Below are 20984 nucleotides of genomic sequence, written 5' to 3'. Positions count from 1 at the left end.
ACGGACCTTGGTTGGCAAAGTAATGTCTCTGCTTTTTAATATACTATCAAGGTTGGTCATAACTTTCCTTCCAAGGAGCAAGCGTCTTTTAATTTCATGGCTGCAATCAGCATCTGCAGTGATTTTGGAGCCCCAAAAACTAAAGTCTGACACTGTTTCCACTGTTTCTCCATCTATTTCCCATGAAGTGATGGGACCAGATGCCATGATCTTTGTTTTCTGAATGTTGAGCTTCAAGCCAACCTTTTCACTAGAACCATGCAAAAACTCGGTAGGACAAAGGAACTAGGGGGAAAAACAGGAGTGTTACTAGAACTGGACCTGCCCTCGGTGGGTGCTAGAACTGAAGCAGGGGTCCAATCCCCACAATGGGGCAATCGTCTGGATCAGAGGAGAAACATTTAAGGCTGAGAGTGAAACAGCTGATCTGTGGCAGCCTAAATGGAATGAGAATCAGACAGTCCTTGCCACGGCCATACATACCCATACAGGGAAGCAGGTCCCCTACAAGGCACAGCAGCTGGAAGCTGAAGCACCAGGATTGTGGAGCAATTTCAGGGCGAGGACTTCTGTTGACTGTGGCAAGACGGATCTAGGAGACATGAGGGAGGAAATTATGGTGGAAAGTGCCTGTGGAGGAAAGCCAGGCAGCCATGGAAGCAAGATGATACTGCTGGAGCCATCACCATAGCCTCTCTCTCCCCACACGCCAGCACAGGCAGTTGAACAATAGAGAGGCTGGCCCATCAAACCCCTGACTGCACTGAACTACAGAGCAGGACCCCATCCAGGGTGTTCCTCAAAGTGACTGATGTGCTGAACTACAGAGTAGGACCCCCAGCTAGCGGGGCCTCTCTATGTGCCTGACATGCTGAACAACAGTGAAGGACCCCAGGCAAGGGAGATCGCTAAGTACATGAATGGGTGGAGCTACAGAGAAACACTAGCCAAAGAGGTCTTCTGATCGCCAGCTACCAGAGGCTCAAAAAAGATTCTGATAGGGCGATAACTCCTACAGTGGAGGCAGTCTGTATCCCTGAACACTTGGTGCCGCCATTGTCTCTGTGACCCAAGCAGCTGTGCCACCTTCATGCTCAGTCCTCACTGGGGCAGAGCTGCCACAGGCAAAAATATTCTTGCATCTATGCACATGGGGTTGCTTCGGTCGTGTCCAACTCTGCAATCCTGTGGACTGTGGACTGCCAGGCTTCTCTGTCAGGGCGGTTCTCCAGGCAAGAATATTGGAGTGTATTGGCCAATATTGGTTGCTATACCCTTCTAGAGCACTGTATTTATTGTTTCCCTAGCTTCCAACTATCCTGAGTACTTGGTTCTGCCAGAAACCCTGTGACCCAAGCAGCTGCACCACCTCCGCAGCTGGCCCTCACTGGGGCAGACCCAAGGCCTCCAGGGCAGCCTCAGGAACAAACCCAAGTGAACGACCCATGTGCAAAGGTGGAAATAAACCACAATTGAAACCCAGGGGCAGTGTGGCTAAGAAAGAAGACCCAAAACCTTCCCACCAGCTGTACAAGCTGCAGATTAAATCTACACGATCAACTAGGCAGACTCTGTGTCTATGGAATATATAAAAGGACATTGAGAGCTCCCACAAAAGAAAACGCACTCTTTCTTATAGCTGTGTACATTGCAGGCAAGAACACACAGGAGCAAGACCAGATTAGAGTCTGAGTTGCCCCCACAGCAGGTCCAAAGGCCAGCACAGTGTTGGAAGGCACCCTAGGAGGGCAAGGTGACTGTGACTCCCAGTGATGAAAGGCCACTGACAGCAGTGACTCAAGAAAAATATTTACTATTCTTATATTTTGACTTGTTCTGCAGTTTCTTTTGGATTTTTTTCTTTTTCTTTTTTTCCCCTCTACTGTAGTTGTCAATTTTATTAGTACGATGAAATACAATTAACATTTTGAGGGTTTTTTTTCAATCACATTTTTTATTGTTGCTATAAACCTCTGCCTCTACATTGGTCTTTTTCAGTTTTGTGGAGTTTTCCTTTCTTTTTTTTCCATTTTTAAAATTTTAATTTTTAAATTTTTTAAACATATTATTATGTTTTTCTACATTTATTAATTTGTTTGGTTTCCCTACTTTTCTTTTCCTCTTTCAGTTAATCTTTAATGAATATAAACTTTCCTTATCTACCTCTATTTAGCTTTGCATATCTATTCTTTTCTTATTTCTTTTCCTCTCAACATGTTTATTAGTTTTGTTTTCATTGCTTTATTCCCCACATGGCACATTGTTTTAGTTTCATTTTTTAGTTTGTGCTTTAGTTAGTTTGATCTTAACTGGTAGATATCATTTTTGGTTGCTTTTGTTCACTAGGTCAATCTATTGTACTTTATTTTTGTTGGGCTGTTTTGATTTTGTTTATAGGTGTGTATGTGTATATACCATTATTTTATTATTTGTCTGATTTTGTAACTGCCATTTGTCTGGGGTTTATCTTTGGTTTCTCATGTTTGGGTATTTATTTTAATCTCACTTAATGCCATAACAAACCACTTGTGGAATCTTTGTTCCTGGTCAGAGATCAAGTCCTGAGCCTTTGGAATGGGAGCACTGACTCAAAGACAATAGACTACCAGAGAATTCCTAACACTAGAGAGTATCAAATAGAGAGAACTCTCACCAAAGAAACCACTTGAATACAAGACCCAGCATCACCCAACCACCAGTAGCACCCTGTGCAAGATGCCTCTTCCAAACAACAAGGACAAAAATACAAACTTAATCATCAACAGACAGGATTACCACCTCACTCAGCCCTGCCCAACAGAGGAAAAAAGAACTCAGCACAAATCTCACCCTATAGGAAGCTTACACAATCCACTGGACCAAACTTAGGAGGGCAGAAACCAAAAGAAAGAAAGAGTTCAACCTTGAAGCCTGGGAAAAGGAGACCTCAAACATAATAAGTTTAAAAAAATAATGAAAAGGCAGAGAAATACTACACAAATGAAGGAACAAACTAGAAACACAGAAGTCCAAATAAATGAAGAAGAAATAGGCAAACTACCTGAAAAAGAATTCAGAATGATGATAGTAAAGATGATCAAAAACCTTGAAAACAGAATGGAGAAAATGCAAGAATCAATTAACAAAGATCTAGAAGAATTAAAGAATAAATATACAGAGACAAACAATACAATTACTGAAATTAAAAATAGAAAGAATCAATAGCAGAATATCTGAAGCAGAAGAATGAATGAGTGAGCTGGAAGATAAAATGGTGTAAATAACTGCTGAAAGCAGAATAAAGTAAAAAGAATGAAAAGAACTGAGGATAGTCTCAGGGACCTCTAGGACAATATTAAACACACCAATATTTGAATTATAGGGGCCCTAGAAGTATAAGAAAATTTTTGAAGAGATTATATTTAAAAATTTCCCCAATATGGAAAAGGAAATGGTCAATCAAGTCCAAGAGGTGCAAAGAATCCCATACAGCATAAACCCAAGGAGAAACACAACAAGACACACACTAATCAAATTAACAAAGACTAAACACAAAGAAAGAATATTAAAAGCAGCAAGGAAAAAGCAACAGGTAACATACAGGGAAACCCCATATGTTTAACAGCTGATCTTTCAGCAGGAACTGTGCAGGTGAGAAGGGAATGGCAGGATATATTTAAAGTACTGAAACGGGAAAATCTACAACCGAGATTACTCTACCTGGCAAGGATCTCATTCAAAATTGATGGAGAAATCAAAAACTTTTCAAACAAGCAAAAGTTAAGAGAATTCAGTACCACTAAACCAGCTTTACAACAAATGTTAAAGGGACTATATAGTCAGGAAATACATGAGAAGAAAAAGATCTACAAAAAAACCCCCAAACAATTAAGACAATGGTGTTAGGAATATATCAATAATTACTTTAAGTGGAAATGGATTAATTGCTCCAACCAAAAGACACAGACTGGTTGAATGGATACAAAAACAAGACCCATGTATATGCTGTCTACAAGAAACCCACTTCAGACTTAAAGACACATATAGACTGAAAGTGAGAGGATGGAAAAATATATTCCATGCAAATGGAAAGCAAAAGAAAGCTGGGGTAGCAATCCTCATATCAGACAAAGTAGGCCTTAAGAAAAGAATATTATAAGAGATAAGGAAGGACACTACATAATGATCAAGGGATCAATCCAACAGGAAGACAGCAATTGTAAATATCTATGCACCCAACATAGGAACACCTCAATACATAAGACAAGCACTAACAGACATAAAAGGAGAAATTGACAGTAACACAATAATAGTAGGAGACTTTAACACCCCACTCACACCAATGGAAAGATCATAAAAACATAAAATTAATAATGAAACACAAGTCTTAAATGATTCATTAGATGAGACGGATCTCATTGACATCTTCATGACATTCCAGCCATATGCAGAAGGATACACCTTCTTCTCAAGTACCCATGGAACATTCTCCAGGATAGACCACATCTTGGGTCACAAATGAAACCTCAGTAAATTTAAGAAAATTGAAATCGTATGAATCATCTTTTCCAACCACAATGTTATGAGACCAGATATCAATTATGAGGAAAAAAATATAAAAAGCACAAACACATGGAGATTAAACAGTACATTTTAGAATAACAAACAGATTATTGAAGAAATCAAAAGGGATACCAAAATTCCTAGAAACAAGTGACAATGAAAACACAGCAACTCAAAACCTATGGGATGCAGCAAATGCAGTTCTAAGAGCTAAGTTTATAGTAATACAATCCTACCTCAAGAAACAAGAAAAAGATCAAATAGACAACCTAACTTTACACCTAAAGTGTAAAAAGAAGAACAAAAAACCCAAAATTAGTAGAAGGAAAGAGATCATAAAGATCTGAGCAGAAATAAATGAAAAAGAAATGAAAGACACAATAGTAAAGATTAATAAAATGAAAAGCTGGTTCTTTGAGAAGATAAAATTGACAAACCATTAGGCAGACTCATCAAGAAAAAAAAGAGAGAAGAATCAAATCAACAAAGTTAGAAATAAAAAAAGGAGAGGTTACAATAGACAATGCAGAAAAACAAAGGATTATAAGAGAGTATTATGGACAATTATACAGCAAGAAAATAGATAACCTGGAAGAAATGGACAGATTCTTAGAAAAGTTTAATCTTCAAAGAGTGAATAAGGAAGAAACAGAAATTATGAACAACCCAATTACAAGCACTGAAATTGAAGCTGTGATCAAATTTCTCACAAAAAACAAAAGCCCAGGACCAGATGGCTTCACAGGAGAATTCTATCAAACATTTAGAGAAGAGCTAATGGCTATCCTTCTAAAACTCTTTCAAAAAATTGCAAAGGAAGAAAAACTTCCAAACACATTCTATGAGACCACCATCACCCTGATACCAAAACCAGATAAAGACAGCACAAAAAAGAAAACTACAGGTCAATATCATTGATCAACATAGATGCAAATATCCTCAACAAAATTTTAGCAAACAGAATTCAACAACATATTAAAAAGCTCATACACCATGATCAAGTTGAGTTTATTCCAAGGATGCAAGGATTCATCAATATACACAAATCAATCATTGTGATACACCATATTAACAAATTGAAAGATAAAAAACCACATGATAATCTCAATAGGTGTAGAAAAAGCATTTGACAAAATCCAGCACCCTTTTATGATTGAAACTTCAAAAAATGGGCACAGAAGGAACCTACCTCAACATAGTAAAGGCTATAAATGATAAGTCTACAGCAAACATTAGTCTCAATCATGAAAAACTGAAAGCATTCCCTCTAAGATCAAGAACAAGACAAGGGTGTCCACTTTCAGCAATATTATTCAACATAGTTTTGGAAGTCCTAGCTGTAGCAATCAGAGAAGAAAAAGAAATAAAAGGAATTCAGATTGGGAAAGAAGAAGCAAAGCTCTCACTGTTTGCAGATGACATGATACTATACATAGAAAACCTTAAAGATATATCAGAAAGTTAATAGACCTAACCAGTGAATTTAGCAAAGTCACAGGATAGAAAATCAATACACAGAAATCACTTGAATTCCTATATAGCAATAATGAATAATCAGAAAGAGAAATTAAGGAATCAATACCATTCACCATTGCAACAAAAAGAATAAAATATCTAGGAATAACCTTACCGAAGGAGACAAAAGAACTGTATACAGAAAATGATAAGACACTGATGAAAGATATCAAAGATAACATAAACAGATGGAGAGATATTCCATGTTCCTGGGTAGGAAGAATCAATACTGTGAAAATGACTATACTATCAAATGCAATCTAAAGATTCAATGTGATCCCTATCAAATTACCAATGGCATTTTTCACAGAACTAAAACAAAAAATTTCACAATTCATATGGAAACACAAAAGACCCCGAATAGCCAAAGCAGTCTTGTGAAAGAAGATTGGAGCTGGAGGAATCAACTTTCCTGATTTCAAATTATACTACAAAGCTACAGTCATCAAGACAGTATGGTACTGGCACATAAACAGATATATACTGGTTCCAAATAGGAAAAGGAGTACGTCAAGGCTGTATATTGTCACCTTGCTTATTTAACTTATATGCAGAGTACATCATGAGGAACGCTGGGCTGGAAGAAGCACAAGCTGGAATCAAGATTGCTGGGAGAAATATCAGTAACCTCAGATATGCAGATGACACTACCCTTATGGCAGAAAGTGAAGAGGAACTCAAAAGCCTCTTGATGAAAGTGAAAGAGGAGAGTGAAAAGGTTGGCTTGAAGCTCAACATTCAGAAAACAAAGATCATGGCATCTGGTCCCATCACTTCATGGGAAATAGATGGAGAAACAGTGGAAACAGTGTCAGACTTTATTTTTTTGGGCTCCAAAATCACTGTGGATGCTGATTGCAGCCATGAAATTAAAAGATACTTACTGCTTGGAAGGAAAGTTATGACCAACCTAGATAGCATATTAAAAAGCAGAGACATTACTTTGCCAACCAAGGTCCGTCTAGTCAAGGCTATGGTTTTTCCTGTGGTCATGTATGGATGTGAGAGTTGGACTGTGAAGAAAGCTGATCGCCGAAGAATTGATGCTTTTGAAATGTGGTGTTTGAGAAGACTCTTGAGAGTCCCTTGTACTGCAAGGAGATCCAACCAGTCCATTCTAAAGGAGATCAATCCTGGGTGTTCATTGGAAGGACTGATGCTGAAGCTGAAACTGCAATACTTTGGCCACCTCATGCAACGAGTTGACTCACTGGAAATCTGACGCTGGGAAAGGTTGGGGGCGGGAGGAGAAGGGGACGACAGAGAATGAGATGGCTGGATGGCATCACCGACTCTGGACATGAGTTTGAGTGAAGTCCGGGAGTTGGTGATAGACAGGGAGGCCTGGCATGCTGTGATTCAAGGGGTCACAGAGAGTCGGACACGATTGAGCGACTGAACTGAACTGAACTGAACACCTATGGAACAAGATAGAAGCCCAGAAATAAGCTCATGCACCTATGGGTAACTTATTTTTGACAAAGAAGGCAAGAATATACAATGGGGCAAAGAGAGCCTCTTCATTAAATGGTCCTGGGAAAACTGGACAGCTACATGTAAAAGAATGAAATTAGAACACTTCCTAACACCACACACAAAGATAAACTCAAAATGGACTAAAGACCTAAATGTAAGACCAGAAACTAAAATTCTTAGAGGAAAATATAGGCAGAACACTTGATGATATAAATCAAAGTAAGATCCTCTATGACCCACCTCCTAGAGCAACAGAAATAAAAACAAAAGTAAACAAGTGGGACTTGATTAAACTTAATAGCTTTTGCACAGTAAAGGAAACTATAAGCAAGGTGAAAAGACAACCCTCAGAATGGGACAAAATAATAGCAAATGAAACAAGTGACAAAGGATTAATTTCCAAAACATACAAGTAGCTCATACAACTCAATACCAGAAAAACAAACAACCCAATCAAAAAGTGGGGAAAAGACCTAAACAGACATTTCTCCAAAGAAGACATACAGATGGCTAACAAACACATGAAAATGAGCTCAACATCACTCATTATTAGAGAAATGCAAATCAAAACTACAGTGCAGTATCACCTCACTCCAGTTAGAATGGCCATTGTCAAAAAGTCTACAAACAATAAATGCTGGAGAGGGTGTGGAGAAAAGGGAACGCTCTTGCACTGTTGTTGGAAATGCAAATTGATACAGCCACTATGGAAGACAGTATGGAGTTTCCTTAAAAACCTAGGAATAAAACCACCATATGACCCAGTAATCCCACTCCTAGGCATATACCTTGAGGAAACCAAAATCGAAAAAGAAACATATATCCAATTGTTCATTGCAGCACTATTTACAATAGCTAGAACATGGAACGGAGAAGGCAATGGCTAGCCACTCCAGTACTCTTGCCTAGAAAATCCCATGGATGGAGCAGCCTGGTAGGCTGCAGTCCGTGGGGTCTCTAAGGGTTGGACACAACTGAGCGACTTCACTTTCACTTTTCACTTTCACACATTGGAGAAGGAAATGGCAACCCACTCCAGTGTTCTTGCCTGGAGAATCCCAGGGACAGGGGAGCCTTGTGGGCTTCTGTCTATGGGGTCACACAGAGTTGGACACGACTGAAGTGACTTAGCGGCAGCAGCAGCAGAACATGAAAACAACCTAGATGTCCGTCAACAGATGAATGGATAAAGAAGTTGCCATACATATACACAATGGAATATTCAGTTCAGTTCAGTCGCTCAGTCGTGTCCGACTCTCCACGTTGTTGACCAACCTTGACAGTATATTAAAAAGCAGAGACATTACTTTGCCAACCAAGGTCCGTCTAGTCAAGGCTATGGTTTTTCCCGTGGTCATGTATGGATGTGAGAGTTGGACTGTGAAGAAAGCTGATCGCTGAAGAATTGATGCTTTTGAACTGTAGTGTTGGAGAAGACTCTTGAGAGTCCCTTGTAGTATTACTCAGCCATAAAAAGGAACACATTTGAGTCAGTTCTGAAGAGGTGGATGAACCTAGAGCCTATTATACAGAGTGAAGTAAGTCAGAAAGAGAAAGTTAAATATTATATACTGATGCATATATACCAAATCTAAAAGTTGGTACTGAAGAATTTATTTGCAAGGCAGCAGTGGAGAAACTGACATAAAGAATAGACTTATGGACATGGGGAGAGGGGAGGAGAGGGGAGATGTATGGAGAGAGTAGCATGGAAACTTACATTACCATATGTAAAATAGATAGCCAAGGAAATTTGTTATATCTCTTAGGAAACTCAAACAGGGGCTCTGTATCAACCTAGAGGGGCAGGATGGGGAGGGAGATGGGAGGGAAGTTCAAGAGGGAGGAATATATGTATAGCTATGGTTGATTCATGTTGATGTTTGACAGAAAACAACAAAATTCTATAAAGCAATTATCTTTCAATTAAAAATAAATAAATCTTAAAAACTCTAATTCTCATTACATCATTTAATGGTTAAAGAATATACAAACAAATTTTAAAATAACAGACTTGATTTCAATGTAACACCATTTCAAACTAATATGTTTGCTAAGTAACAATTTAGGGACCCCAGATCATGTTTTAATTTTCAACCACTCTAATACTTGCCTGTTCATGAATAATGTCAGACAATTCTTTCACCATGTCTCTGAAATCTGACATGAGCTCTTCATGATATTCAATCTGATCCTCTTTCATTAACCACTCATTTAGTTCCAGTGCAATGCTGCATGCTTGGATGAACTTCCTGTAGATGAAGATCAAAGATAAAGTTTTTGTTACTTATTATTCAGAAGTCTCACTGACATTTTAATATTTACTTTAACCATGGCTTGCCTAGAAGGAAGATTAGAATCCCACATTTTCTCACTGTGTTTTTGCTAATCCCACTTCCTAAGTCTGAAATATCTTTTTTTCCCCCCATCTTTGCTTCTGGTTTCTTATCTCTTTCAAAACCTAGCTCAAAATATATAACCTCTAGGAAGCCTACCTGCTCAGTCATTTACTTGATATGATATCAGCTATGGTTGTGCTCACAGTAATTTATATCTGTAGATAATGTCATTAATTTAAAAATAACTTATTTGGGGCTATGTACCCAGTACAGTGCTTGGTGTTATAGGCATGAAATATCTGCCCTGGGTTGGTAAGAGTGGTGACAGGGAGTTGATGACTTATCATAAGAATATTTTTCCATTATTTCATATGTTTATGTTTAATGTCCATACTTAGAATGCAAAACTTAGGGGACAAATACCTCACTGACCATTTGTTCTGTATCCCTATCATAGCAACTAGTAGAATCTTTTTGTACATGCCAGGCATTAATACGGAGAAGGCAATGGCACCCCACTCCAGTGCTCTTGCCTGGAAAATCCCATGGATGGAGGAGCCTGCATTTACCTAAATTACAAAAGGAGAAAAATGAGAGTTGTCAGAATGTAATTAAAAAGTAATTTTTGCATTTCTCTTTTTAAAAAGAATACTATATTAAAGATCCATACCTGAGAAACATATTTACTATTTAGCAGCAGCAGCAACAGGCAAAAATAAATATTGAATGAATGACTACTGGTTATTCTGTAACCTGAAATAGCTGATAATACAGAGACAGGAAAAATAAATGAAGTAAGTTGGGAGCAAATGAGTGGACGTTATCTTTCTACTCAGTCTGCTTTACTCATCTGTCTCTCTTAATCTGAATGTAAACTCTTTTATATACAAAACATTTTTTCTACTGCATGACCATTCAAACATACCTTGGCTTAGAGGGACTCTCAGTCCAGAGACGATATTGTATGCCCTAGACTGGTAGAATCCAAGTGCAACTAAGGATACAGGATAGAAGTAAGCCTATACAACCCTTCCTGCCCTAAATGATCTGGAAAAGCTGTGACATGAGGTCAGTCAGGCAAAGGAGGAAATCACATAACAAATGTAGGCTTCTGTTTGTGTCACAATATCCACAGCAATGAAGTGGTTGCCATATTTAATGTCTTGGGTCACTAGGACATTGTTACAGTTCTGCAGCAAGAAAGAGATCACACATTTCCTCACTACCTAAAATACCATTAGAAGGTAACTTAAACGTTATAAAAGGGAACAGATAATTTTTTTAGAAGGACATTATTTGGGGAATATTTTGGTTTCACTTAAGAAGACAATGGAGTAAAAAAAACTAGAGGTCTGATCTGAAAACTACAAAGCACTTACCTAAACATGTCTTTCAACTCGTTTACTTTTTGGGTGGATACTTGCTAGCTGACTGTCATTTAAGAAAGCCCTTGCATATGCTTATGGACCTAAACTACAAAAGGAGAAAAATGAGAGTTGTCAGAATGTAATTAAAAAGTAAATTTTGCATTTCTCTTTTTAAAAAGAATACTATATTAAAGATCCATACCTGAGAAATATATTTACTATCTTATTATAAATTTATTTGAAAAAGATTAACTAAAGCAAATCATCTACCAAAATTATACTCTAACAAGTTAGTTAACACTTTCTGCTATCTAAATATAGGGCTTGGCTATAGTTAGAGGGATTTAAGTTAAAGCTCTCTGACATAACAAAAAATTTACAGAAACTGAACATAATGTCTTTATTAAATTAATAAATAATGTAGAGGTTTTTGCACCCAGTCAGAGTATAGACAATTACAATTAGTGCTTGTTCTGTGCCCTTATGAAAGCAAGAGGAACAACAAGAAACATTTAATCCATGGTTAGCAACCAACATACTTGCACTGAAACACAGCCCTGCAGTTTAAGTTGGAGCTGAATCATGTCCACGTCAGCAGAAGAGCAAAGCTTTTGCAGCTCTGCAGCTTTATCTTTTATTTCATCAGTGGCAACATCAATTGGCTTTAAATGAATCTGGTGTTCACAGTTTATAGAAATCCTCTTCTTCACATATGGAAACGAGTTTGAAGCTATTAAAGATTAAGATTGACAAATGAGTTTTTAAGATAGTTAATCAAATAGCCAAATTAAAGAAAAAAATCTACTGTGCTTAATTTTCCCCATAGTTTCTCTGGAAAATCCCTTAGAGATCAAATAGATGCCTTATTACTTCAGGACTGAAGGAAAAATTCTCTCTGAGACGACTCAGACTAATCATGAATTACATAGTTACGTATGGGAAAGGAATGGTTTATAACATAGCATGTTTGTGTAAGTGAGTGACTGAACAGCAGAACAATAAGCGATTAAAATTTCAATTACATTTTCCTGCTGACCAGCTGCTGCTTGTATTATCAAAAAAGATCATGTCAAACAAAGAAATTATGCCAAGTCCTACTTACTAGTCAAGATTGTACGGCGTTTGCACTGTTCTTCTATACAGCCTTGCTTTTTGCCTGACAATGTATAAGGAGCCTCAAAAACAAATCTGTTGATATTATGGTTTTTTCAAACTCAGTTTTTCTTATTGTGAGTTCTTTATCATCAAAGTAGGGCTTCACATAAGTGACTTGGATATGAGCATATTTGGGATCAAGCTCTTTGACATTTACCTGGAAAGTAAGAAAGTTTTGTTTTTTTATTCAACAGAGGGAAAATGGGGTACAGGTAAGCTACTAACACCTCTGAGATCAACTGAGGAACAGTGTCATTGAATACACTTTGAGATGAATACACATTTGGAAGAGGTCTTTGCTCCTTCTTCAAGGATTGTTTCCTTCTAATTATTAAGAAGTTACAGAAGCCTATTTGGAGATTATAGAAACGTAGACAGAAAAAACTGCAATGCTACCATTCAGCAATGACCATCATTTACATTCTCATATATTTCCTTGTAATCTTTTTTCTATGCATATATATTTATTTACAAACCAGAGATCACACTTTGCTTTTATAGCATTAAAATAGCATCATTTGTAGCATTATTTTTCTTTTTTAGCATTAAAATAGTAATTAAAATAATTACTTTACTATGGAAAAGAGAGAATTTTGCAAGAAACAAGAGACAAAGACTTGTCACATACAAGGGATCCTGAATAAGATGGTCAGATTTCTCATCAGCAACTTTGGAGATCAGAAGGCAGTGGACTATAAAGAAAAAAAAATCTATTAATCAAGAGTTCTGTATCTGGCAAAACTGTCCTTAAGTGAGGGAGAAATTTAGACATTCCCAGATAAAAGCTGAAGGAGTTCATTACCACTCAGTTCACTTCAGATACTCAGTCATGTTACTCTTTGAGACCCCATAGACTGCACCATGCCAGCTTCCCTGTTCCTCACCAACTCCCGGAGCTTGCTCAAACTCATGTCCATTGAGTCAGTGATGCCATCCAACCATCTCATCCTCTGTCATCCCCTTCTCCTCCTGCCTTCAATCTTTCCCAGCATCAGAGCCTTTTCCAATAGTCAGTTCTTCATATCAGGTGGCCAAAGTATGGGAGTTTCAGCTTCAGCAACAGTCCTTCCAATGAATATTCAGGGTTGATTGCCTTTAGGATGGACTGGTTGGATCTCCTTGCAGTCCAAGGGACTCTCAAGAGTTTTCTCCATCACCACAGTTCAAAAGCATCAACTGTTCGGTGCTCAGCTTTCTTTACAGTCCAACTCTCACATCCATACGTGACTACTGGAAAAAACATCGTTTTGACTAGATGGACCTTTGTTGGTAAAGTAATGTCTCTGCTTTTTAGTATGCTGTCTAGGTTGGTCATAGCTTTTCTTCCAACAAGCAAGCGTCTTTTAATTTCATGGCTGCAGTCACCATCTGCAGTGATTTTGGAGCCCAAGAAAAGAAAGTCTGTCACTGTTTCCATTGTTTCCCCATCAATTTGCCATGAAGTAGTGGGACGGGATGCCATGATCTTCATTCTTTGAATGTTGAGTTTTAACCCAGCTTTTACACCACTAAGCTTGCCCCATATGAAACACCAAAGGGAGTCCTGCTGGTCACAATGAAAGAACATCAGACAGTAATTCAACCTGTATGAAGGTCTTGGTAAAGGTAAATACATGGGTAATTATAAAATCTAGTATTGTCATAACAATAGCAACATATTTCTGTTTTTTGATTGCTACATGATTTAAGAGACTTTACATTAAAAAATTATTAGTCTACAGGACTTTCTTGGTGGTCCAGTTTTTAAGAATCCTCCATCCATTGCAGGGGATGTGGGTTCAATCACCGGTAGGGGAACTAAGATCTCGCTGCAGGACAACTAAGCCAGGGCACCACAACTAAAAAAGCCCCTGTACCACAACTACTGAACCCATGTACTCTAGAGCCTATGCTCTGCAACAAAAGAAGCAATACACTGAATTAACAGAATGAAGAGGAAAAAAAATACACGATCATCTCAATCAATGAAGAAAATGCATTTGACAAAATTAACACATATTCATAATGAAAACACTCAGCAAACTAGGAATCGAAGGAAATGACTAAAATCTGACAAAGGACCACTGTGAAAAACCCATAGCAAACACTGTATTCAATCCTGTGACAAGGGATAGAAATTTTCTTAGTAGCTTTTAAAACTTCTACAAAAAGCCTATATTCAAAAATTCTTTCTTTTCTTTCCCATTAAATATCTAGATTCCTCCAGAGAAACCTAAGGAAATAGTTGAAGTTAATTATCTGGCTAAGACAAAACATAGAAGAGAAATAAAAAAGAGGTCAAGACTGATTTTAACCTTCTAAAAATAAAGTATATGGTAAAACATCCAAACAGTACATGAGGGTACACTTGAAAAATAAAAAATGTTTTCTTCTCCGTAAGACTCTAGTCTATCTCCTTCAGTTCAGTTCAGTTGCTCAGTCGTGTCCGACTCTTTGCGACCCCATGAATCACAGCACGCCAGGCCTCCCTGCCCATCACCAACTCCCGGGGTTCACTCAAACTCATGTCCATTGAGTTGGTGATGCCATCCAGCCATCTCATTCTCTGTCGTCCCCTTCTCCTCCTGCCCCCAATCCTTCCCAGCATCAGAGTCTTTTCCAGTGAGTCAACTCGTTGCATGAGGTGGCCAGAGTATTGGAGTTTCAGCTTTAGCATCAGTCCTTCCAATGAACACCCAGGATTGATCTCCTTTAGAATGGACTGGTTGGATCTCCTTGCAGTCCAAGGGACTCTCAAGTCTTCTCCAGCACCACAGTTCAAAAGCATCAATTCTATGGCGATCAGCTTTCTTCACAGTCCAACTCTCACATCCATACATGATCAGGGGAAAAACCATAGCCTTGACCAGATGGACCTTTGTTGGCAAAGTAATGTCTCTGTTTTTTAATATTCTGTCTAGGTTGGTCATAACTTTCCTTCCAAGGAGTAAGCGTCTTTTAATTTCATGGCTGCAATCAGCATCTGCAGTGATTTTGGAGCCCAGAAAAATAAAGTCTGACACTGTTTCCACTGTTACCCCATCTATTTCCCATGAAGTGATGGGACCAGATGCCATGATCTTTGTTTTCTGAATGTAACTATTAACACTTTTGTATCATTCCATCTATGGCTGATTCATACTGATGTATGGCAAAAACCCCCCACAATATTGTAAAGTAATTATCTTCCAATTAAAATAAGTAAATTAAAAAGCAACTTTGTATCATTCCAGAAATTTCCTAAGCACGCACAAGTTAGTGTGTGTAAATATCAGTCTTCACAAATGTAACCATCCTGCCCATAATGTCTGCATCTCACATTTTTCTCTCAAGAATATATCTTGGTTGGTTTGTATCAATACTTATACATTTTTAAAGTAGTTTAGCTATATCCATTCGGAGAAGGCAATGGCACCCCACTCCAGTACTCTTGCCTGGAAAATCCCATGGATGGAGGAGCCTGGTAGGCTGCGGTCTATGGGGTCGCTAAGAGTCGGACATGACTGAATGATTTCACTTTCACTTTTCACTTTCATGCATTGGAGAAGGAACTGGCAACCCACTCCAGTGTTCTTGCCTGGAGAATCCCAGGTGCGGGGGAGCCTGGTGGGCTGACGTCTATGGGGTCTCACAGAGTCGGACATGACTGAAGTGACAGCAGCAGCAGCAGCTATATCCATTATGAGGGTAGTACCATTTCCTTAACCATATGGACACAGATTGTTTCCGGGGTTTTGTTATATAAACTTTATAGCAATAAACATCTTAAACACACATCTTTGTGTACATCTACAAGATAAAATCTTAAACATGAAATTATTGGGTCCAACAAAACATACATTTAAAATACTGGAAAATATTGCCCACTGTTTTTTAAACTGTTTGTGCCCTTAAGCAGATTTTGTTCTTTGGCAAGTAAAAGAGTGTTTAAAATTTTTAATTTCACACATTAAGAAAGAAGAAGGATTTTAAAAGTAGCAACTGCTTCTTTTATCTGTTGCCATGAAGAGTGACTAAAATATTGTGTTTACAAAGAGGGTCAGGAGTCCAGCTGCCTGACGGTGGTTTGTCATTTGTGCCTGTTGGCCAGGTTTTCAGAGGCAGAATAAAGTAGAAAACTGCATGTTTTTCTGCAAGCCTGGTTTTCTATTAACTTTCCATTTATAGTATCAGTAGTGTGGTAGCAAGCCTAAAACTTGCTGGCTACAAAAGAGAAAATTTTCTGTGGTCTTAATTCAATAAAACAACACAGAAGACTGAAACTGATAAGAAGCAGAGAGGTTTTGCCAAATAGTAATGAATTTTGGACCTGCCAGCATACCTATTTTTAAATGTCTAAGGCAAATATTCAAGAAAAAATCATCTCCATAAAATATAGGTAAACGTACAAAGCGAAGAGATCATTTTCATAGTAGAAAATGAAGTGTCTTTACCATCGCCAAGGGCTGTTCACTCTGGCAATGCTGCCTGTTAGCTATTAAGTGTTTTGCAGAGCACCATGCACATCACAGTCCCTCGGTACATATTTCTGGGGCCTGCAGCTCTTGCACTGCATTAAAGGTCTTTCCTACCTTAAAAATCAGTTCTCATCCTGAACATGCCCATGGTGACTAAGGACAATCAGTCATTCCCATTGTGATCTTCCACAATTCTGTCTATATGGAACTATGCATTTCTAAAAAACAGCCTCTCTTGCTGGAACCTTTCTCATTCTTGCCTTGGCAGCGTCTAGTGGGATGGATCATCTTTAGATCAAGGCATCGCTCCTAAACCTACATCACTGCAAATATAACTACTGAACTAAGGCTATCTTAAGTGTGAAATATGTGTCCTAAGATGATTTTTCTTTTAAAAATCTCATTTATTTATTTCTATTTTTGGCTGCATTTCATCTTCTTTGCTGCTGTGTGTGGGCTTTCTCTAGTTGTAGTGAGCTGTGAGTACTCTCTAGTTATGGTGCCCCGGATCTAGAGCGCCGGCGCAGTAGTTGTGGCGCACAGGTTTAGGTTCTCCACAACATGTGGAATCCACCTGGACTAGGGATCAAACCTGTGTCTCCTTCATTGGCAGGCAAACTCTTGCCTACTGGACCACCAAGAAGTCCCACCTAAGATGATTTTAATCATAAAGTATGAAATTGACAATCATGAAGCACAACAACATTAACAATAATGGCTAACTTCTATTGAGCATGCTAGCTTCTATGTTATTATCAAATGCCTTCTTGTATATTAGGAACTCTAATCACTTTCCGTACATTGAATAATTTAATCCCTACAACTATCAAGGATGTATATTGTCACCGTTCTTATTTAACTTATATGCAGAGTACATCATGCAAAATGTCAGACTGGATGAAGCACAAGCTGGAATCAAGATTGCCAGGTGAAATATCAATAACCTCAGATATGCAAATTACACCACCCTTATGACAGACAGTGAAGGGGAAGTAAAAAGCTCTTGATGAAAGTGAAAGAGGAGAATGAAAAAGTTGGCTTAAAACTCAATATTCAAAAAATAAAGATCATGGCATCCCGTCCCACTACTTCATGGCAAATTGATGGGGAAACAATGGAAACAGTGACAGACTTTCTTTTCTTGGGCTCCAAAATCACTGCAGATGGTGACTGCAGCCATGAAATTAAAAGATGCTTGCTCACTGGAAGAAAAGCTATGACGAACCTAGACAATATATTAAAAAGCAGGATAAAAAAAATTAAAAAATAAAATAAAAAGCAGAGACATTACTTGACTGACAAATGGCCATCTAGTCAAAGCTATGGTTTTTCCAGTAGTCATGTATGGATGTGAGAGTTGGATTATAAAGAAAGCTGAGCACCAAACAGTTGATGCTTTTGAACTGTGGTGATGAAGAAGACTCTTGGACTGCAAGGAGATCCAACCAGTCCATCCTAAAGGCAATCAACCCTGAATATTCATTGGAAGGACTGTTGCTGAAGCTGAAACTCCCATACTTTGGCCACCTGATATGAAGAACTGACTATTGGAAAAGACCCTGATGCTGGGAAAGATTGAAGGCAGGAGAAGGGGATGACAGAGGATGAGATGGTTGGATGGCATCACCGACTCAATGGACATGAGTTTGAGCAAGCTCCGGGAGTTGGTGAGGAACAGGGAAGCCTGGCGTGGTGCAGTCTATGGGGTCCCAAAGAGTAGGACATGACTGAGCTGAACTGAATTCATACAACAACTCTATGAGAAAGGCACTATTATTAAGTTCATTTTACTAACAAGAACAATGAGGCACAGAGAGGTTAAGTAAATTCACCATGGTCACACAGCTAGTAAGTGGCAGAGAATGGAGATTTGAATCTTTCTTTCCAATTCCAAAGCCCCTGTCCTTTCTTTCAGGATCTGGAAAGACTCTATCCACCAGCAAAAAAGGAAAATGTCAGAAGCAATGTGCCACATCTGGAACTAATAAATAATGATTTCAAAATGCAGGGCATGTTACCTTGTCTGAATCCTGAATTATTTTGACATTCTCTGTACCAAATTTTTCACCATAAAGTTTAACAAGTCTCAGGGAAATCTCTGAGAGGCCGGTGAGCTTTGGCTCTTTATAGACGTACTCCTTTCCATCCTCTTCTTCAAAAAAAGACTATTATGAAGTTGAACATATAATAATTTATAAGCATTATGAACAAATGCAGCATTTACAGAACATTCATTAAGTAATCAGCAATAATGTATTTGAAATAGATTTTAAATAATAGTACTAAAAGCCACATGCATATATTGTAGCTGAAATAAATGAGAACGTTCAAACTCACAGTCATATGAGCATATCATTGGCCTGAAGGTTTTTACACTCGATTTTTCATCACTTGCATACTTACCTGATTTTTATTTGAAAACTTTCAGTACTGGGTATTAAATAAATATTTAAGAAGCTTGACTGAAAACGAAACTGAAGGCAACATTCAAGTCTTATATGCTGTCCTCTGACCTAGTGGATTTAGATATGGAAACCAAAGTGAACATTACACCTGCTGTTGTGACAGGTGCTTTATCTAAACAGAATCTTAGAACCAACTGCTGCTATGGTAATCTAATAATTCAAAGGTGAATGTTTAAAAAGGAAAACAACTTGATGAACTAAAGTATACTTACTTGGCCATAAAAGGCAACTCTGAAGAAAGTGCCTAAAAGTCTTTTCTTTGTGTGCATAACCTCCAAAATTTTTGTGTAAGCTCCATGAAGAGTTCTGTAAACTTGAGTAAGTTTCTGAAAATATGAGAATAAACAAATTAGCTTTATCTTCTGGTTAGTTATGAAATGTCTACAATAAATGCATAAGGGGAAAAAACCAACAGCATTTCCTTTTCAAAATGGTTTTGGTGGGGTCATTCGCACTCCCTTCTCCCATGGTCACAGTTAGAAAAAACGCCTTAACAACTTTAGGTGAGAGGGTAGAGCTTAAAATGGTCAAATAACACTGTAATTCTAAATATCATGCTTCATGTCATTCATATCTCAATGGTAGTATATACATTAAAAATACTGTGTTATTGACTACCTTTTTCCTTATGTCTGAATTATTGTAACTAAGAGAAGCAAAATGCTTTGCTAGAGCCCTAAGGTGGAAAGATGGGAATAAACGATCATGCAAACACTTTAGGAAAGGAAAGTAAAATGCAGACACAAAAATAACAGTATAAGCCTGAGTGAGGAATGCTTTTGTAACAAGTTCACAGACACTTGCAAAGAATATATTCTTCTACACACTCAGAAAAAGGGAATGTACTATGCAAAGAACATTATCTAGAATGTGAAAAAACAACATAGAAAACAGGAGAAAATGTTTGCAAATCACACACCTGATGTTTTCATATCCAAAAAATATAAGGAACTCTCATAGTTCAACAACAAAATGACAAAACAACCCAATTTAAAGTGAGCAAAGGACTTGAATAGACATCTCTCCGGAGAATATATAAGCAGCCAACAAAGACATGAAAAGCTGTTCAAAATCATTAGTCATTAAGGAAATAGAAATCAAAACCACCATGTGACACCATTTCACATTCACTAGGATGGCTATAATAAGAACCCCAAAACACAAGTGCCAATCAGATGTGCTGGTGGGAAGGTAAAAGGGACAACAATTTGGTGGTTCCTCAAAAGTTATAAGTAGAATTACTCTGTGACTCAGCAGTTCCCCTCTTAGGAATCTATCCAAGATAAACAAAAACATGCCCATACAGAAACTTACTCATAACTGTTTACAACAGCACTATTTATAATAGCCAAAATGTGGAAACGACCCAAACATACAAACAAATATTGGCATAGCCACACCATGGAATATCATTCAGCCACGAAAAAGGAATCAAGTTCTGATATAAGTTACAACTTGAATGAACCTCTAAATATTATGCTCAGTAAAAGAAGCCAGACACAAAATGTCACATCTTGTATTCATCTTTTTTTATGACACATCCAGAATAGGCAAATCCATAGACAGAAAGCAGATTAGTGGTCACCAGTGGGTAAGGGAGGGGGTGAAGAGTGATTCCTTGAAGGCAATGGAGTTTTTATGCGATGATAAAAACGTTTTGAACATAGAAAGAGGTGGTGGGAGCATAAT

At 37.9% G+C, this 20984-nt stretch overlaps 1 protein-coding gene across 1 annotated transcript in view; it reads right to left on the bottom strand.

Moving 5' to 3' along the window:
* Positions 1-250: 250 nt before the first annotated feature.
* The window catches only part of LOC148773431 (dedicator of cytokinesis protein 11-like), a 47322-nt gene continuing 26588 nt past the window's right edge, over positions 251-20984 (bottom strand). Inside the window, exons 3-8 of the mRNA XM_088834297.1 lie at positions 19508-19621; positions 18849-18995; positions 12454-12551; positions 9647-9785; positions 484-592; positions 251-285 (exon numbers count right to left, since the gene is read on the bottom strand). Of these exons, the coding sequence (XP_088690423.1) occupies positions 251-285; positions 484-592; positions 9647-9785; positions 12454-12551; positions 18849-18995; positions 19508-19621 (642 nt within the window). The remainder of the gene's footprint in view (positions 286-483; positions 593-9646; positions 9786-12453; positions 12552-18848; positions 18996-19507; positions 19622-20984) is intronic.

The sequence above is a fragment of the Moschus berezovskii genome, chromosome X, assembly GCF_049115385.1.
Source record: "Moschus berezovskii isolate FMDL1 chromosome X, NW_MosBer_1.0, whole genome shotgun sequence".
Classification (NCBI taxonomy): Eukaryota; Metazoa; Chordata; class Mammalia; order Artiodactyla; family Moschidae; genus Moschus; species Moschus berezovskii.
This window is presented reverse-complemented; position numbering and strand designations above follow the sequence as displayed.